General features: G+C 44.2%; 3 protein-coding genes across 3 annotated transcripts in view; all 3 read left to right on the top strand.

The window, feature by feature from the left end:
• Positions 1-4,229: 4,229 nt before the first annotated feature.
• On the top strand, positions 4,230-10,477 carry LOC142368060 (gasdermin-E-like). The gene is made up of 11 exons (XM_075450107.1): positions 4,230-4,474; positions 5,389-5,486; positions 5,827-6,065; positions 6,201-6,393; positions 6,562-6,739; positions 6,926-7,046; positions 7,764-7,913; positions 8,222-8,343; positions 8,572-8,749; positions 8,848-8,918; positions 9,139-10,477. Exons 3-11 carry the CDS (start codon positions 5,855-5,857, stop codon positions 9,361-9,363), a joined length of 1,449 nt encoding a protein of 482 aa, XP_075306222.1. The 5' UTR covers positions 4,230-4,474; positions 5,389-5,486; positions 5,827-5,854; the 3' UTR covers positions 9,364-10,477.
• A 1,844-nt stretch (positions 10,478-12,321) lies between these two features.
• On the top strand, positions 12,322-15,554 carry nup42 (nucleoporin 42). Its single transcript, XM_075449376.1, has 6 exons — positions 12,322-12,531; positions 12,629-12,717; positions 12,847-12,923; positions 13,101-13,187; positions 13,302-13,407; positions 13,938-15,554. Exons 2-6 carry the CDS (start codon positions 12,642-12,644, stop codon positions 14,438-14,440), a joined length of 849 nt encoding a protein of 282 aa, XP_075305491.1. The 5' UTR covers positions 12,322-12,531; positions 12,629-12,641; the 3' UTR covers positions 14,441-15,554.
• Positions 15,555-17,508: 1,954 nt separating this feature from the next.
• The window catches only part of rims3 (regulating synaptic membrane exocytosis 3), a 40,164-nt gene continuing 38,980 nt past the window's right edge, over positions 17,509-18,692 (top strand). The window contains exon 1 of the mRNA XM_075449959.1: positions 17,509-17,724. The gene's annotated coding sequence lies outside the window, so the exon portion shown is untranslated. The remainder of the gene's footprint in view (positions 17,725-18,692) is intronic.

Here is an 18,692-nt window from a genome sequence, read left to right as displayed (position 1 = left end):
GCTGAAACGGAGAGCTCGGCATTGTGATATTTTTTTGAATAAAAAGTGCCCATGTTTGTACAAGTGGGTGGAGCTGTGGAGGAAATGTGATTAAGCCAAAGTCTGTTTCTTTGAGTACAAGAATCTGCTTAAATGTGGAATTACTGTGTTTTCAGAGTAGCCACCTCCACACTGATTTGGTGACCGCGCCTAGCGGCCTTTCGTGGTACTGCAAATTGAGGCATTTCAGCGGTGGTTTCAAGACCGATTTTTATTTATTTTTTTTTTAATATTACAATAAAAGCTACAAACGACAGGTTTAATGTAAATATATGCTGGGAAAATATTCAATAAGTCAAATCGTGCGAATACACTCAGCTGGCAAAAATCTGAAAACGGTTGGGCGGCAGATGCCAAAAGAAGCTTGACTTTACTCCATATAAAACTGCCGTTCACTGCTCATCCGCTCTGCAACTGCAGCCTGTAGCATGCAGACATACACACACACATCCAAACATTCTCGAGAAATCCATGTAAGAAGGATTAAGTTACACTTTTTAAAGTCACTCTCTGTTTATTACAGCCAAGTGTGATGTAATGTAGCCTTACCTTCTGACCACGGTTAACTGGCTCAAAACCAGATCATGCAAATCTTCTTGCCCCGCTATTTTACTCCAAATCCTCTCGACTGCTGAACGGAAATGAACTCTTTTATGGTGTTCGGGTCAAATTGACCCGTTTCAAATTTTCAAAAGAAGAAAAATGGTACAAGTATTTTTTCTACCTGAAACTCAATGGCCTTAGCTTATTTTCTGTGATAAACATGTACAAACCAAAACATTTTTTTAGCACACATGCTACTATGCCCCACACATTTACATCTTTCATATGGTCTTCGGGTCATTTTGACCCGCATACACAGAGACACACAGAAACATGCCCACAGAGACACACACAATGTTACATTATTATCATCAAAGCACACAGAAGCTGTTTGTTCTCACTTTCTTTTTTAGATATAATTCCAGAACATTGTAAAAATCAAAAAATTTTCTCGCACTATATGCTTTACACCTGCACATCAAGGGGGTGAGACAAAGAGATAAATACCTCTAAATTACAAGTCTTCCAGCATCAGTATGACCAAAAGATTTAGCTGCCAGAGGACTTTGGAACTAATATTTGAAGAGAGTCAGGCACATAGCGATGTGGAAGAGGAAGATATCTCCAAATATGAGGATAATTTAATGTCAATCTGAATGTGAATTTGAAGATGGCCTTCACTCGAAATATGCACCACAAGGAGCACCACAGGTGGCCACTGGAGCAGCCCAAGAGCAAGCCACTGGAAGAGCCTCACAGACATATTTGTCTAAGAATGGACAAATTTAGTGGTATTGATCCCATGTGACCAGTGGAAAGAGATAGACATCATGCATCTGCATGCCTACTTTGGCATCCTCATCCTTGCTGGTGTCTACAGATCAAGAGGGGAGTCGACTGAAAGTCTGTGGGATGCTGAGGCAGGGAGAGCAATTTTTAAAGTCACAATGGGCCTCATGCAAGAACATTTTCGTATTTTTATTCTAAATTTCTCTCACTTTTTTCGTAAGAAGGTCTCGTACGAACACGCCACGTCAGATTCAACAAACGCTCTTAACTTCGGAAAAAGTGTGTAAACGACCTGCGTAAATGATGAATCCCACTCGTGCGTATCTAAGTTCACGTGCACGAGGATAGTAGATTTGCATACTCCACGCCCAAAATGATACCATATAAGGCTGTGCTTCCTCTCTCCTGTGCCAGGAAGTGTTGAGTGTTGAGTCATGAGAATAGCATCAAGGCGCAAAAAGAACAACTTTACGGGCTCTGAGTTTGAAGTTCTGCTTCCAGAGATCCAAAAAGGAAAATCTGTCATTTTTTAGCAGTGTCAGCAGTGGAATTACGGGACCTGCTAAAGCTAAGACATGGGAAGCAATTAGGAGTGCTGTTAATACCATGTCACCGAAATAAAAAAAAATAAATGGTTTGATATGAAAATGGCTTAAAAAACGTCTCTCCATGGCCAGGCGCTTGATGACTGCAACTAAAGCCGTGCAATCAGTTGTTGCCTCATCATGATGGCACTTTGATGGGGTGGTCCATGAGGGGGGTCTTCTGGCACCACAGCTTCTTGTCTGCCTGGGCTGGTTCAGGTAGTAGGAGACCCTCGTTCATCATGGCAATATTGCGCAAATCTGGCACCCACCTGGCCTTCAGCTCAGTGCGCTCCCGACAGCACGGGTGCTTTGATGCGTATATGTGTCTCGTGCTCCAATTATGATTGGCAGTCCAGCCACGGCATGAAAGTCCCTCTTAATTTGTCCTTGTTGGACAGCGGTGTATGGGAATTTGATGTACCATGGATGATAAACTGATGAGAGCTTTGATGACCAAGGGGAGCGCACGACTCACAGAGGACTGGGACACACAACCGATCGTCTCCAATCTCCCTCTGAAAGGTTCCAGTGGCCAAAAATCCAAAGATGGTAAGGATGGTGGGCGTGTGTGGAATTGGGTTTGATCGGCGTGTTTCTCTCTGGAGTTGTGGCTCTATGAAGCTGCATATTTGTAGCAGCACAGTCCTTGGGAATCTTAATCGCGATGTCAGCCATTCGTCTGTCTCCACACGGTCTCTTCCAAGAGCCTGACGCACTAAGGCATCCAAAAGTAGCAAGACAGCCGCTGCGCTTCCCGTTACAGATTCAAATGAACCTTCAATAGTGCACAATTTAAGTCAAACAAAATAATGTCAGCATAATTATGGGGTATAATGTATATTTATTTATGTTTTCTTGAAAGTAATTAAATATACAATCCATTAGTCAAGCAAACTTGATTTGAATAACAGCGGACTATTTTACGAAACTCCTACGACAGCTCTGGATCACTCGTAAATTCTGTTCGTACCTGAAAGAAAACGTAAAATACGAAAAGATTGGTGAATGCACAAATTCTCTTAAATCACTCGTACGGACGATTTAAGAAAAAATCTGTGCGTACGAACGGTTCTTGCATGAGGCCCAATGTCTCTGAAAAGCTTCCATGTATGCCATGTATTCTCCAAGATAAGCATGATTTATGACACCCAAGTACTGAGTATAGTGGATTTTTTTTAACATCAATTATAACCTTGTGACAAAAAGAGTAGTCATTCTTCCATTGTTAATTGTGTTCTAGTAGAGACTGATTGTATTCATTGATATATATATTATCTCAGTTGTTTGAAATTGAGATAAAGACAATATATGTTAATGGTTTACGAAATAAAATTTTTTGTTAAAATTGTTTTTAAAGCCCCAAATATTTCCCAGGTCATTTTGACCCGAGGGACACCAAAGGGTTAAGGTAATTTGTGAATTGTGGGGGGCATAATGTCACAGGCTCAGGACAGACTGTGACATTATGCACTTATGTTCTACCACAGACCTAAAGAACTGTTCAAATATAAAAGCTAGTAGTAGTAATGGTAATACTGTTTTATTACACCTTATCACACCAATATTAGTGCGGATAAGTGTATTAAGAAAAATAGAGGAAATAGAATATCTATTCCACAACATCAAGGTGCTCTTGGCAGCCTGTCACAGAGGCCTCAGCTCGGACTGTTCGTGTGCGTGTGGGCGCAGAGAGGCAGAGGACGACTATCTCTGCATCTAAGTGACAACTCCCTGACAGCTTTAAGTTGCCACTTATCATCACTGGCAAGTGTCTCACTCACCAAAAACATCCACTCACTCCCACTGTCCCTCACAAACATTCTTGTAGCCACGGTCTGTCTAATTTCTCTCGAACTCTGTTCAGAGACTCATATGTTATATGTTAAGGGAATTCCCAAAATTGAAGTTTTTGACACAGAATTAGCTACAAAAGCTTGATATATATGTTTTTTTCTTCTGTGAACTGTACAGGTCGTGTTCTTCCCTCAACTGGATGTGGCGTGGGCGGTGTGACTGAAATGGCTTCTGCAGACCAGCCTGCGTACCAGCAGCAACAGAAACGGATAACCGCAGAAATGTATGAATGAATCACAAAGACATGATATGCGAACATATTGACTCTTGATTAATCGGTAAAGTGAAAAACGAACAGGCAAGTCTGCTCATGTCCCGATCCACACCTACACACACTCACACACGCACAAACACGCGCGCGCGCACACACAAACATCAGTGTGTTCATACGATCATAATTAACTCCAGAGAGAATCAGAGGAGGAGGGCGGGCTCTAGCCTCCGCTGTGAAGTCGATCCTTCTCAAGCTCGTCAGTCACAAGTCTCACCGAACAGCACCGCAACCAGTCGCTTTACATTGTCCAGCTGCAGCGTGTGACGTTTTGTTGAAGACTATCAGGGTTTCACCGACCGACCATTTTCGTCCGCTTTTGGTTTTACGCGTGGCAGCGCCATCACTGACATTGGAGTGACAGCTGGACGCGCACGAGCTCTGAACGAAGGTAGTCAACTCAACTTGTAAACTCTTAATAGGTTCATTTGAGGCAAATAGCGTTATTAATCCCATCTAACCTTACTATTTAGCCCAAGTTAATCCTTTTTTTTTGGATAAGCAAGTAAAATGGCTTTACTGTTGGTCCAGTGAACTCCCGTTAACTATAATGGTGACGTCAGAACGTGTCACCTCACTGAATTAACTTTCTAATCAGAGTCATGGGTCTTCAGAAGTTCATGTGTGACCTGAGCTCACCACGCAGGCACGCGCTGCTTCCAGCTACTGCAGCTCGGAAAAAGTGGACTGCCGGGAAATACTCACGCGCTCGCATGCCTGCTTTGAAAGGGCGAACGCGCATGCATTTGTTTTTTAGCTGTATCTCATATCTCTATCTGTATCTAAAAAGGGCTTCACCTTATTTTCAGTGAAACATTCCCAGGTAGAACATCTACAGTGTATTGATATTATGGAATGTTGTTAGTTGAATAATTGTTCAAGCACAAGCTGAAGTTGGATTTGCCTGTACATGACCATAGATAGATAAACGTTGAAACATTCCTGCTCTGTTATTACTGTATTACAGGTTGCCTTCACCACGTGCAGGCTCCTGTAGTGAATGCATTTGCACATCTTCTATAGTGCTTCTCATCCTGTTTCCTCCATGTTTCCATGGTTCAGATCACACTGAACAGAAGAAACGTTAAATATTCATAAACCGTACATTTGAGCCTTTGGAATGCGAGTTTGCGGTTAGGGACAGATCCGCCCTGACATCAGGACAACTCTTAAATTATTTATTCTGAGTGATTCAACAGGGTGAATACCACGCCATGTCATGTTGAGCTTGTTTTGTTGATCATGTAACAAAGAGGGGGGGTTGCTTTCTCCATTTCATTCAGGTCTGCTTTCTGTGTCTTCCAGCCAACATTGTCATCGGTTGTTTAGCTGAAGCCTCCCTAAAGCCTCTGGTGTCACAGCCGTGACTATCTGCCATTCTTTCTCCTCTTTTTCATCACAAGGTAAATCCCCTCTGTTGGCCGATTAATCTAAATATTTAAACTATGAAATCTGAGCCTGCAGAAGTAGATAGCGGTGGTGTGTATTTACGGTTACCATAATGGATTGACATGCAGGGGACTTCCTCAATCCTTGTGAATCACTACACCGAGGACCATGGTCTTCATAAGGGCTTCTCAATCTTGCATAAACTTTATCAAGAGGGGGAAACTGGGGAGAGTTCAGAGTGGAAATCACCCTTAGATTAGAATTAGAAGATGATGAAAAACATTTCAAGGTTGCGGTTATTGTTCTCAGTGGCCTTCAGGGTAATGGAACCTGAAGAAAATCTTTCTTTTTCAGCTTTCTGCAATCCTCCTCTGCCAAGGCCATGTTTTCCAAGGCCACTGCCAACTTTGTGCGGCAAGTTGACCCTGAAGGAAGCCTCATCCACGTGTCCCGAGTAAATGACTCACACAAGCTGGTTCCTATGGGGCTCGTCGTCAAGCGCAACCGAATCTGGGCCTGGCAGAGGCCCAAATACCAGCCGACAGATTTCACCCTCAGCGACTTGTTGCTGGGTGGCGAGGTGCTCAGACCTGGTACGGTTTTTCATGAGGTGGTTTTCTATGTGAACATGATGATTACGGTTACCCTTTTCTACAGTGAGACATATATTTTTCTCCGTGCCTGCGCCCTTTCTGACACGCATCCATTGATTGGGTTTGTTTTGTCAGGAGTGTCTGAGACAGAGTTCCTCACCTACAAGGGCACATACAGCGATGAGCACTCTGGGACGTTGGACACAGAAGCTGGCCATGTCAGTGTTTCGCTGGAGGGGCGAAGCACGTCCAAGCTCCACTCATGTTTTGACAAGCTGAAGAAAGAGGAACTGGACGTGAAAAAGCTGTTGAGCGACTCCCACAGCAGGTGCTCAGCTATTCTCTGTTTTACTGTTTGCACATTGCAGCGGCATGATGGTGAATTCACCGATGAATGTGGGCAGGTATCACAGAACAAACCCATGTTGCCGATGTGATGTTACACTCTGCTGGTTGAGTTCAGTGCGCTGAGCCTCTTTGTGTCTCCTTGCATCAGGCTAGTGGACATGAAGCATGTGCTGGTGCAGCAGCTGGAGAAGCGGGCTGAAGTGCTGGCAGTGGTGAAGGAGAGGATCCTCACCACCAGCTCCTGCTCCATCACCCTGAAAAAAAAGCAGCAGTGCACCTTTCAGGGCCTGCTCGGGCTGCTGGGCCTGCTGGGGAGCTCCGTCAAGGTGGGAAATCTATATCAGATGTGTATGTTATCATATACCGTTTGTCATATGTCCAATTCTCTTAGTGCAAACACAAAAGGATTATATTTACACTTGCCTGTCCAAGCTGAACAAATATCAGAGCTGCCGTCTAAAGGTATTGAAGTCAGTCAGCACTCCATTAATCAAACCTGTGCGTGTTCTCAGGTTAGTGTGAAGGACACCAACAACGTCGAGGTGGATAGTGATGTTTCCTTGGAGATCCCCTCCGACACAGTTATTGCATACAGCATACTGGAGCTGGAGATAAAGAAAGACGGACACTACGGTGAGTGTGAGCGCATGTTTGTTTGTGTGCTGCAAATCGAATGTCTGAATAGAAAAGTGAAACGCACAACGTAACCTCTCCATTCTGGTTTGTGATCTCTCTGACCATTTACCCAAAAACGCTGACGCGTTGTAACTTCTCATCTCGTCAGATTTTTTTCTGAGTTCAGTTCTGTCATTGCTTATTTTTTCTCGACAAATATTCTTCTTCTTGTTTTTAAAAACAATGAACGCAGAGGAGGATCAGGATTGGCTTGTATTCCAAAAAGGAACTAACTGTTGTGTATCGAACAGCGACAGAAAAGTCTCCCAACAGCAAAACCATTGCATAGATAACGATGATTGACGATATAAAACAAAACTAAAGTGCCATTAAGATTAATGACATCAAAATAGTGAGTGCAACTTCGGAAGAGTGACAAACTCACAGTCGTCCATCGGTGGTGCAAGACGTGCCGTCACCTCTCTTTTCTGTGAGTCAGACAGAGCAGAGAGCCTGCAGCATCTAATTCTGTTTCTTCGGTGAAACTGCACGAAAAAAAAACATTTCGGTGCTTGGGATAAATCTTAAAACAGAAGGGCGTCGCCCTGCCACGGAATAGAGAAGTGCATCTGATGGTTAGGCAAGCATTTCTCCTTTTTTACAAAGGTAATTAACTTAATGATTAACAAGCCTGGGGTTTGCTTCCTTAATCTGTGATTAACTGTGTACTTTCAGATATATGCCTGCAACCTGGCACAATTGGAGGCTTTGAGGAGGACTCGGCTTCAACGTCCCGTTCCCTCATCGATTCCTTTGATACAGTCGATGGCAAGAGCAACGGTCACACGATTCCGGAGGAGGCACCGCCGAGTGTACTCCAGGACGGTTTGTCCATTCATAAATTTGTCCCGTTTCTCGTTAGTGCTGAAGAACTTAATGTCGTTTAGTGGTCACGAGGAAGTGAAACGCTGTTCTGCAATGTTGGAACCAAAGAAGGTTCCCATTCCTTTGAAAGACAGGCAATCCTGCTGTTTCTGTGATGTGTCCATACAGGAGTTAGTTTGATTAGTTTTGAAACTTTATGCTAAAAGCTGGGACTAAAACAAACGGTGATAAAAAAAAAATGGAGTCTTGGTGATACAGAGGTCAAGTGAGTACATGATTTGTTGCCAACATATTTTGCTGTCATGCAGGATCACTGAAGATGGACCTCTTTCCTCTGGCCGAGCTCCCTCAGTCGACTCGATGCGCCTTGATCAAGAAGCTTCGAGAGTCTCTGAGGGATAGACCTGCTCTGTCATATCTGCAGTGTGTGGTGAGGGACATCGTCCGTATGCTAATATTCAACGTGTTTGTGATGGCCACGCCCTGCGAAAAACAGGAAACATATTGATGCACTTCTGAAAGGGGATGTTTGGATAATGCTGCAACAGCAAAACTTTCCCAAATTGCCACCATGCATTGCTTTTATTGCTTTTAAAGTCAGTGTGCCTAAGCAAAACAAACAAAAAAACAAACCTTTTTTTATCTTCCTCTCAAACAGCTGGAGGAGTTGTGCTGTGGCCAAACGGTCAATACGGCCTTTACAGAGGAGCTGCCAGAGATACTGAGAGAGACCATTGCCTTGGACCTGCTGGAATTAGACGATCTCCCTCAATACAGCCAGAATGACGTCCCTGCACCCCTAAAAGCAGCTCACCTGCTGGTCAGCGCCATGGAAGGTGAGAGCTACAAACATTTTTTGAGGCCTTCGAAAGAATGTATTTTTCCTTCTTTGTGTGTTTCATCTGGCTTTGTGTTCTTTTCCCTGCTTCTGTAGAGCTGTCGGATGAAACGCTCCACCTTCTAAGCGAGAGCCGACCAGATTTTCTGGCAGCCTTGGACGCACTGGTTGGTTAACTTGTTTGGTTTGTTATAGGTTTTGCTCTGATGGCTGTTGTACACGAGTTATTTAGCTTCTAGCCTGGTTCTATCCAAAAGTAACAAAATCCAACTGCCAGACATATTACAACACACTTATTAGCATATTGTATATCATTCTTGTAGCAAAAACTTTACTTCCCAGACTTCACTTCTACTTTATTTACTGTCTGTGTTTCCATCACTCCAGATGAGCGGCTTTGGGGGAAGCAACGGGCCTCTCTCCGTCGACTCTCTTCCCGCGCTGCTGCAGGACAACCAGGCCTTCCAGCAGGCGGAGCAGCTCCTTGGTTCCATCAGCGTGATGCTGAGTCAAGACGCAGGCCAGCTCTGGATGGAGGAGGGAGATAACGCAGGTGTTCTCCCTCTGGTCCTCAGTCTCAGTGTACATGGGTTGACCTTGCTGTGCAATTGATTTTTTTTTTTTTTTGCGTGCGTATTGTAACGTTTTCATTTCTTTCTTTATTATATATGTTAATCGAGAATAAGCTCGTCATCGTTTAATGCAGGACTCATTCACATAGTTGGTATTATTGCACCTTTGACATTCTTCGTTATGCTATTTTTCATACATAGAATCACATTGTAAAGCATATATTTTATTACTGAAGCAAACACTCGTATTTTTATATATATGTTGAGAGGAAAAAAAAGCTATATCAGATGAATGGAGGTGAAAGTCATGATACTGTGGTGCAGCTCTGCCATCTGAACCTTTAAGGAGTTCGGAGCTCAACCTGGCACTTTCTGTGCTACAAATGATGAGAGTTAGGTACCATCCCTGTTGTTTTGATGCTTTAACTTTTAGCTCATTTGCCTCAGTGGTCAGTTGGGAATGTTGGCTGCAGGGACGCTTACATGTTTCAAGGCTTTTCGACGAACACAAATCTTTTCAAAAGGCAGTCTTAACATTTCGTGAGCTTACTCTGTATACGTCTACATAAGCTGAAAGGTTTCACGAGGCCATCCTTGCCATATGCCGACAGTCACTTTTCTAATTTATTGTTTTTTAGAAAAAAAAAGAAAAAAAAGCACTTGACTTTGTTTATGATATATTGACAAACTTTGAAGAAGATTTACATGTCGATACAGTGTTATTCATTTTTTAATAATTTGTGTTATAAAAACATAATATATATATTTATATATCCCATCAATAATGTTTCCCAAAGATGAGGAAAAGTCGATCCAAAATGAGAAACTGTACTCCTCTGCCTAACCTGGAAAGTGTTTATTTATTCAAGGTTTCTCATGTTGAAAGCTATACGCAATAAATGTTCTTGTATTTTCTTTTGCTGCTGTCCGATAACCAGTGTGTCAGTCAGGATGAATGGCCTGTGAGTTCTGGGAGGATACAACTGTAGTTGTATTTTAATTTCAACGTTTATTCATTTGATTTTTTTTCATTTTTGGGTTAAAACCTTTAATTGGTCCTGTATACATAAAACCTCTGTTGTTTGCTGCTCTTCATGCTCCCACATGCTCTTTTCACTGCAAAAGTGTTTTCAATAAAACTTTACTCGACTTTTTTTCTGTGTTCACGGACCATGAATAACCCATACACCTGTTCGCCCACGCTGATGACGGGTGGGATGCATTACGCTGCCGCCTGTTATGAATACTGCTGTCACTATACAGAAAAGCAAAGTCAAATCATTGGTTGCATTTAAAAAAAAAAACACATTTTAGATGATTATACAACACACAGGAGTCAACCACCACCATGGCTCTCCCCTCTGGGCCTACAATGACAGCTGCAGTAAAGTCTGCAGGCCTAATTGTTGGGGACTTGGAGACGATGAAAAGGGCCTAACAGGCGGACAAAGGCATGCTGTTGGGAAGTACAGAAAAATAAACGGCAAGAAAGTTTCACCTTTGAGTTTGATGGAAGCAGGCAGCAGCCACTTACAGCTGTTTGGTGATTGTGTTTCGATTTGAGGAATTTGCTGATTTCTCCCCTTTCTTGATAGAAAAAATATCAAAGAAAGCCCAGGGCAACTTGCTGTAAGATGTCAGCCTTTGAGGCACATAGTTTGTCTGATTATATAACTTAAAGTGAATGTTCAATTCATGTTCAATATGACACTCCAAATCAAAATTCATCATATCTTTATTGAGCAAATGAACAAATACAACTTATGCAGACGATAAGAATAGGCATTTATATAGATAGATTTACAATTGTACGTATATATAAGTATAGTGTATTCCACAAAAAAATACAATGAATATAACAAAAATCATTTTAAACTGGTTAGATCAAATATTACTAAAAAGACAAGGGCTATCAGCCTTGATTCCTTTTTCTTAACTTTTGTATTTTACGTGATTTATGACACCATTTGTTTGACTAAAACAGGACAGAAAGCCTATTGCGTAAGAAGTTGCACTTAATGATGTGAAATTGGATCAAAATTCCTGGAAGGGGCCACCGGAAGAGATGAACGCCTTGAATTAAAATCGCCACATGGGGTCGCTGTGGGCAGTTATCGACGCTATGACGTAAATCTCGTGCGACTCGAGCATAACCGGAGTACTTTTCGCCCGACTGGGGAGTGTTCCTCGGCTCTAACAAAACCCCTCTAGTTGACGCCTGTGAAACCGTGTTGAAATGACAGTGTGTAGCTTTTTCCTTCAGGGACGTTGTCGGTACGGGGACAAATGTTGGAATGAGCACCCCAGAGGAGGTAGCAGAGGAGGTGGTGGAGGAGGCTACAACGAGAACTACAACCGTTCTTCTGGTCAGCAGCAGTCCAGGGGAGGTGGTGGAGGTAATACAAACAAACTTAAAAGTGTCCTTTAAACAACTCTTCAGCGATATAACTTGCCAGGCAGAAGTTGGGCTATAGGTTGCACTTTTTCTTCTTCTAAAACACTTCATGACACGCCTGGCATGACCTGTGTGTAAACGGGCTGGTTACAGAAGAGGGATTCAGGGTGCACAGCAATATCTGCTATTGGAAAAGTTGTGACTAATGGTGTTTTCCATGTTTGCCACAGGGTTTGGAAACAGAGTTTGGGTGAATCCTTCCCAGCAAAAAGGAGGTTTCATCCAGCCGTCATCCTTCTCACAAGGAAACGATGACTGGGGTCGTCGGGGAGGTGGCGGAGGGAGCGACTGGGGCAGAGGAGGAGGTGGAGGCGGCAGCGGAGGGAGCGACTGGGGCAGAGGAGGAGGAGGTGGAGGCGGCAGCGGAGGGAGCGACTGGGGCAGAGGAGGTGGTGGAGGCGGCAGCGGAGGGAGCGACTGGGGCAGAGGAGGTGGTGGAGGCGGCAGCGGAGGGAGCGACTGGGGCAGAGGAGGTGGAGGCGGCAGCGGAGGGAGCGACTGGGGCAGAGGAGGTGGAGGCGGCAGCGGAGGGAGCGACTGGGGCAGAGGAGGTGGTGGAGGCAGCGGTGGGAGCGACTGGGGCAGAGAAGGAGGTGGGGGAGGAAGAAGAGCTAACCTGAAGAGCTCCGAGTTCAGTTTCTCCTCTCAAAACAGATTCTCAACACTCAATACTTCCAGTGACCTTGATGGAGGAGGAAGAGGAGGAACGACAGGAGTAGGAACAGCTGGGGATGAAGATGACGATAAAAAACTGTGAGTTTGATCCTTTCTTTTTGCCACATCGTTTGCCTTTTGAATACATTTTTGTGTGTCATATGATCGGTTGTGTACATGTCTCACCATCAACCAGGGAGATCATTCAGATGGACATGGACATCTGGGACAGTTCCGGGCAGTGGGGCTTCTCGTGTTACTCCAGCTTCAAGACTTCTTTATCTGGTCTGGATTGAATATACATTGAAATGCACCGCCATCGTTTTTTATTATTGCCGCGTTTTTTTTTTGTGTTTTTTTTTTTTTTTTTAGAAGTCACCAGACTTGAACGTGTTTCGTAACTGTTGTGTGCAGGTTTCACTGATCTCTCTCCAGAAGAGCTCAGGCTGGAGTACTACTCCACAAGGGCATCTGGAGATCTGCAGGGCTACGTAAGTCACCCGCTGATCTTACATGTTTTCATTCTTATCTGAAAAGACGTCAATTGATACGAGTGGTATTCTGTTCAATCAAGATGATATACATGAGTGGTTTTGAAGCATGTTCAAAAATGTGCATGTATTTTGTAATATGCAAGAGTTTGACATGCTCATATTTTGCGTGTTTAGCTTAATGGTATCAATCAGCTGCTGAGTCAGTGGAAAAGCAGAGTCCAGGAGCTGAAGACCATGAGTCCATCCACTCGCACAGCATTGGTAAAACATACATAACATGCACACGTGGTGATTGTTCAACAGAGTTCATAACTATCCTTGTAAACGATTTTCCATTGAGCAAGTTTTGATATTGACGGTTTTCTTTGGTTACAGCTGGCGGAGTTGAACGGTGCGGCGCCTCAGACGTCCTCCGGCGGCTTTGGATCCACAGCAGCGGCAGCAGGGTTCGGATCTTCCACGTCCAGCTTTGGAAGCAAAGGTTCATGTCTTGCTTTATTGCAACAGCAGAAGCGATTTGTCGTTTTTTTGCGCTTGTAAAAACTTCGACCTGTCACCGTTAAGTCTCGCACATGCATGAATCACAGCCGAATTGTTTTAAACCGACGGGGAGAAAAGGGCGAGTGGTACACTGATGACACTGCGTGTGAGATGAACTGGCTGATTTATTTATTTATTTATTTTTCCCGGATTTATTAGCCAATGACTGACGGATCAGTTTGACGTTTTAGTAATTTTGTGTTCCCTGGTGCAGGAAGTGCTCTGCAACTGCTTCATGATATTCACATATTCGAGCCTAAAGATGCGTCACTAAGAAGCTAAACGTTGCTTAAAACAGCCACCTCTGTGTAACTCGATACAACACCAGAAACACTTACCTCTGCCATATCTCACGTTAGATAAAGTGAGATATATACCGCGCTTTGTTGTTTGGTTGGATTTTATTTTTTTAGACAGTTGTATCTGAAACATCTTTTCAAAAAGCCTTTTATCGTCTTTCTGACCGCACAGGTTTTGGTGCCCCAGCACCTGCCCAGGCTGGTAGCTTCAGCTTTACTCCTTCACATACTGGGTTCGGTTCCTCAGCTGCTGCACCAGCATCATCATCCACCACGGGTTTTGGTAATGCCTTAGCGCCTCCGACACAACCTCCCGGTGGGTTCGGGTCGTCCTCTTCACCTTCAGCTTCGACTTTCCCCTTTGCTGCTTCGACCGCTGACAAACCAGCGGCCCCTACGGGGTTTGGAGCCGCCTCGGGCTTCAGCTTCTCCTCTACAGCGAACGCAGGAGGGGGATTCGGGAGCGGCACAACAAGCGGCAGTGGTGTTTTCGCACAGGCGGGCGGAGGATTTGGGGCTGCGCCAGGAGCCGTTTCTGCTGGGGAGGCATCGGACAGCCTGTTTTCACCTGAGAGCAAACTGACCGAGGAAGAACTGAATCAGTTCAAGGCTAAGCGATTCACTCTAGGCCAGATTCCACTAAAGCCTCCCCCAGCTAACATGCTACTGGTATGAAACCGTGGAACACACACCTCTGAGTTTTTCATTTCTACTAAGAAATAAGTGTTGCAGACCAGTTTTGGCATTTTGCTTGGTTTTCATTTTCTGATCGTTGAAAGATGCAAAGTATACATTATGTACAGTTGTGCAATGCACTGCATGTCATTTAAACAGGGTTTGTCTCACACAAAGCGCTATTTTTGAAATCTGAATGAGTCATTCTGACCATCTCAATTTGTATAGTTTTTTTTTTTTTTTTTTTTTCAGGTGTACATACTTATTACAACCCATCAGAAAAATAAGCCTTGTAGTAGAAAGATCAGGAGGTATTTCAGAAATGACTGTCTTTTGTACAAAATACGATTGAATAATACAATTCCCACGTTGCAGTTTTTAAAACAAAAAGCTGTAGTTGCACACATCGGTCGGGAGGGGGCGCAACGGGGCAAAGCAATGCTAATCGGATGTTAGTCGTTCATAGGGATTTCTTCATGCAAATGCTGCAACTGATGTGTAACTTGTGTCACTCAGGCTGCAGTGTTGCCAAAACATTTCCACAATGAAACCAAAAACTAATCAGTCCACAGCAACTGTGTTCGAGTGAAAATAACAACGAATGAGTAGAATTATCCGGGGTGTATTTATTTTGTTCGCTGGGTAGGACCACAACCAGACACAGTAACAGCAGCACTGAGCAGTTTGATCACAGAGGCTGCTGCGCTGCTGACCTGAGCGCTTTTTGTGATGCTGCGGGTGAAAGTGAGTCTGAGTGCAGCGCTGGCCAGGCCGAAGGCATCGTGGATTTCGCTCACGCAATAAAACTGCATACCTAAAAGTGGCCACAGAACGTTAACCGCGAGCAACAGCGTGCAGTTTGTGTCAGCAGTCCCCCTGCTAAAAGATAATGCATAAATAATTCAGCGGATTAAAAAGCGAGTGTCTGATGAAAAGGCGCGCTCGTTTCACTGGAACTCGCCTTGAGTCGCTGTCCAGCTCCATCAAACTGCAGGTGTTTATGTAACGTGTGTGAGGTGGAGAGTGGATCCGAGCAGCAGTACACGTGAGGGCTGAGGCTGTGGACGTGTTGCTCACACTGCTGATTTGTATTCTAATAAAGGAAATAAACTTATTTGACCTGATTATTTATTTTTTTAGTCAGTCACACTTCACTTCTGATGATTGTTCAGTATTCCCCCAGAGGGAACTTGTTCTTCTTCTTCTGCAGATGACGGCAACAGATGCTTTCTCCCACAGCTGGAAGTGCCTTTCTGCAGAATGCTAATGAAGGGATTCAGATGCAGAGCTGGTGTTACTAATGTTTGGTGGGAGCTGATGCCGTTCGAGGCCCCTTACCTTCATAGCAAAGAACAAGGCTTACTAATTGGAACAATGAATCCAGGGGTGGAATTGATTGTGCTCTGTCAGAGCACTTCGCCTATGGGAAACGGTGCATTGATCCCTGGCCTGTGATTTATACCTGTTTGAGTGGCTTGCCTCATGGGTGACTGAGCTGAACATATTTCACCTGCAAACATATCCTCTGAGCCACAGATCTGGACCAGCCTTTCTTCACGCACTTTGGTGAGTCAGTGGAGAATTTATACTGTGTATTTTAAACTGGATGAGGTGAATATTTTGGCCACCGTGAGCAAGGGCGTTTGATTATTTGGCCTATAAGCCAAGTCTATTTTTCTACTATTTCATTTCTTTTTAGTATCAGCCACAGCTCAATCTCTCCGCCCCCATCTAATTTGCTACAGCAGCAGCACACCTTCACGATGCGTGTTTGTTGACCCACCATGATTTCAGAGCTAAATTGGGGTTCCCAAAGTCTGGCCATGGGGGCGCCTCTGCACGCCATCTTTCAAAGGTTTCCCTGCTTCAAGACAGGGGGGAACCTCTAAAACCAGGTTAACGGGGCAGGCTAGTGCAGAACTAGTGGACCAGCTGTTGAGGAGTGCAGTTTCACTCTAATCAGGCATGATGGGGCAGGGAAACATCTAAAACATGCTGGGAAGTGGTCCCCCAGGGCTGGAGGTGAGGCCCCACTATGTCTAATCTCACGTATCATCGTTGTGATCTCATCTCCTGAAAAGTTTGCTTCTCTTGTTTTGATCTCTGATACATTATCTGTGTTTCCAGTGTACCTGTGTCAGGTCTTTGTTAACATGATTGTGACACCCCCCCCCCCCCCCCCCCCCCCCCCCCCCATTCAAAACTAGTAGGCTATGCATTGACTAAATCCTAAGTTTCTGGCTACTAACCTCTTCCTGCTTTCATCTCCAGGGCCACTGCCTTCCTACCTGTTACTCTGCTGCTCTGACTGTTTGAGATCATCTCAGGCCGTCAAATCCAAACTACTGTACCTCAGTCTGCCTGATCCATAGTTTTTGGAAATAAAGCCCATTTTTTTGCCTTCACTTTTCTGTCCAAGTCTAGCATTTGGTCCTGTAAAACTGTCTACAAGGAAATCCCAAATCAGGAGTCGTCATTTCAAATTGACCACATGTGCGTTAGTTTAAAATAGAATTCTTAGAACCAACCACAGCAAGGTTTATATACAGCATTTTTTACAAATGTGAGCACACCACCGCAAATATTTTAGGATTAATGTACTATCAAACAGTAAGACCCATGGTTCAGGTTTAGCACCCAGGCTGTGGATCAGAGCGTACCTGTCATTCACACAGAGCTATTGGTCCATTGTTCATACTGTGCTTGGCTTAGATGCCATTCCAGGTCCAAACCACTGTCCCCACTTGGGTCACTAGATTTTCCAGCATTTAACCGTTTTTTTTTTTGTTTGTTTTTTCTATGCTGAAACCTGTTTTACTGAAATATCATGCAAATGGCAACTAAGGCCTCTGTAATGGTAAATGCTCAGAGTGAACTTTTTGCCAGATGCTGATGATCATTTCTATATTTTCATCTTGATCCCTCCCTTTCTGTTGCACACGATTCTCAGTTTTGTTCACGCTTCCACCACCCGTGGTCGCTGTTTGCCAATCCTCTCAAATCAGCTGAGCCTACTTCTAATCCATCTCTCACCTCCCTCCCTCCGAATCTCTCCCCTCCATCTCCTCCTCTCTCCTCGCCACAGCAGCGTGCCTCTCACCTCGCCTTGGATGCCGAATGACCAGCAGCACTGAGCGCAGAAACCGTCCAGCAAACCGCCGCCCGTCCGCACAGCAAACATTAAACCCAAACGATGACATTCTTACACAAACGACAGGGGCCAACATTTATTTGACAACTTCCGACCCCACACCTTGCCTACGGCCGCTCCTTGCTGTTAAGTGGTGAGTTCTCCAATTTCTTTTTTATTCTAATTGCAAGGCTCGCGGTGCTCGCTCTCTGCGCAGGGCGCTACAGTGAAGCGGCTGTGGGCTAAAGCCCTGAATAAAGAAATTAATATCTGAGATGGTGATCAGTGATGGCAGCACGTATGGCTCAAACTCAGCACAGATATTTGTTTTTGATGGTATGATGTGTACGCCTATTTTAAAAGTAAGGGCCACCAGGTTGGATTTTTATTTGCTAGGAAGACTTCATTTCTCCCTTTACATTTTTCATCCTTATGGCATTGTAACACCAGAAATGTCAGAGTACACCTAACAGATTAAGTTGATGCCTTCTGTTATCTTAAAATATGGTTAACGGGATCGATATGGTCATATAAGATGACAGAGCGAGAAGAAATTCCACTGTAGAGATTGTCATGAGGTTCTCAAACATGTGCTTTTATTTTTCCAGTGTACGTTTCATTATGTTGAGGGGATTTTTAAGTTTTGCCTGACCTACAAGGGTCTGTCTTTTTATTGAGACACAAAGAGATGGATCTTCCACGGTTCAATTGTGCACCTCCGGTGATCCGAGTAAGGGTTGCATTAGGTCAAAGGCATAAGATGCGCCTCACAATAAGTCAACGGAACACTGCTTTCTCCATTTGTTTGTGTTGTTTGAGTGCATGTCACAGAAAAGCGAGGGGGGGAGGGTGTGTCAGGGAGAAAATAAGCATATTTCAAGATTGCCTGCCCTCTGAGGTCAGGCCAAATGCATGCTGAGGTGTGAGATTGTATCAGATGGCAGCATGCACATGTATGCAACACACAATTGCAAACACAAAAAACGTCCCGATCTTGGCCCAGACTGTGCTCGCCACCTGTGGATGGCAACGGAAACACGTGACGGGGCTCATGAGCATCTATTAGACTTGGTCTCTCTGAGATAATATCAGACTCTGAAAGCGGTTTGATATTTCTGACAT

The sequence above is a fragment of the Odontesthes bonariensis genome, chromosome 18 (genome assembly GCF_027942865.1).
Source record: "Odontesthes bonariensis isolate fOdoBon6 chromosome 18, fOdoBon6.hap1, whole genome shotgun sequence".
NCBI lineage: Eukaryota > Metazoa > Chordata > Actinopteri > Atheriniformes > Atherinopsidae > Odontesthes > Odontesthes bonariensis.
The sequence above is the reverse complement of the archived record's forward strand: the minus strand, read 5'-3'. Positions and strand labels throughout refer to the sequence as shown.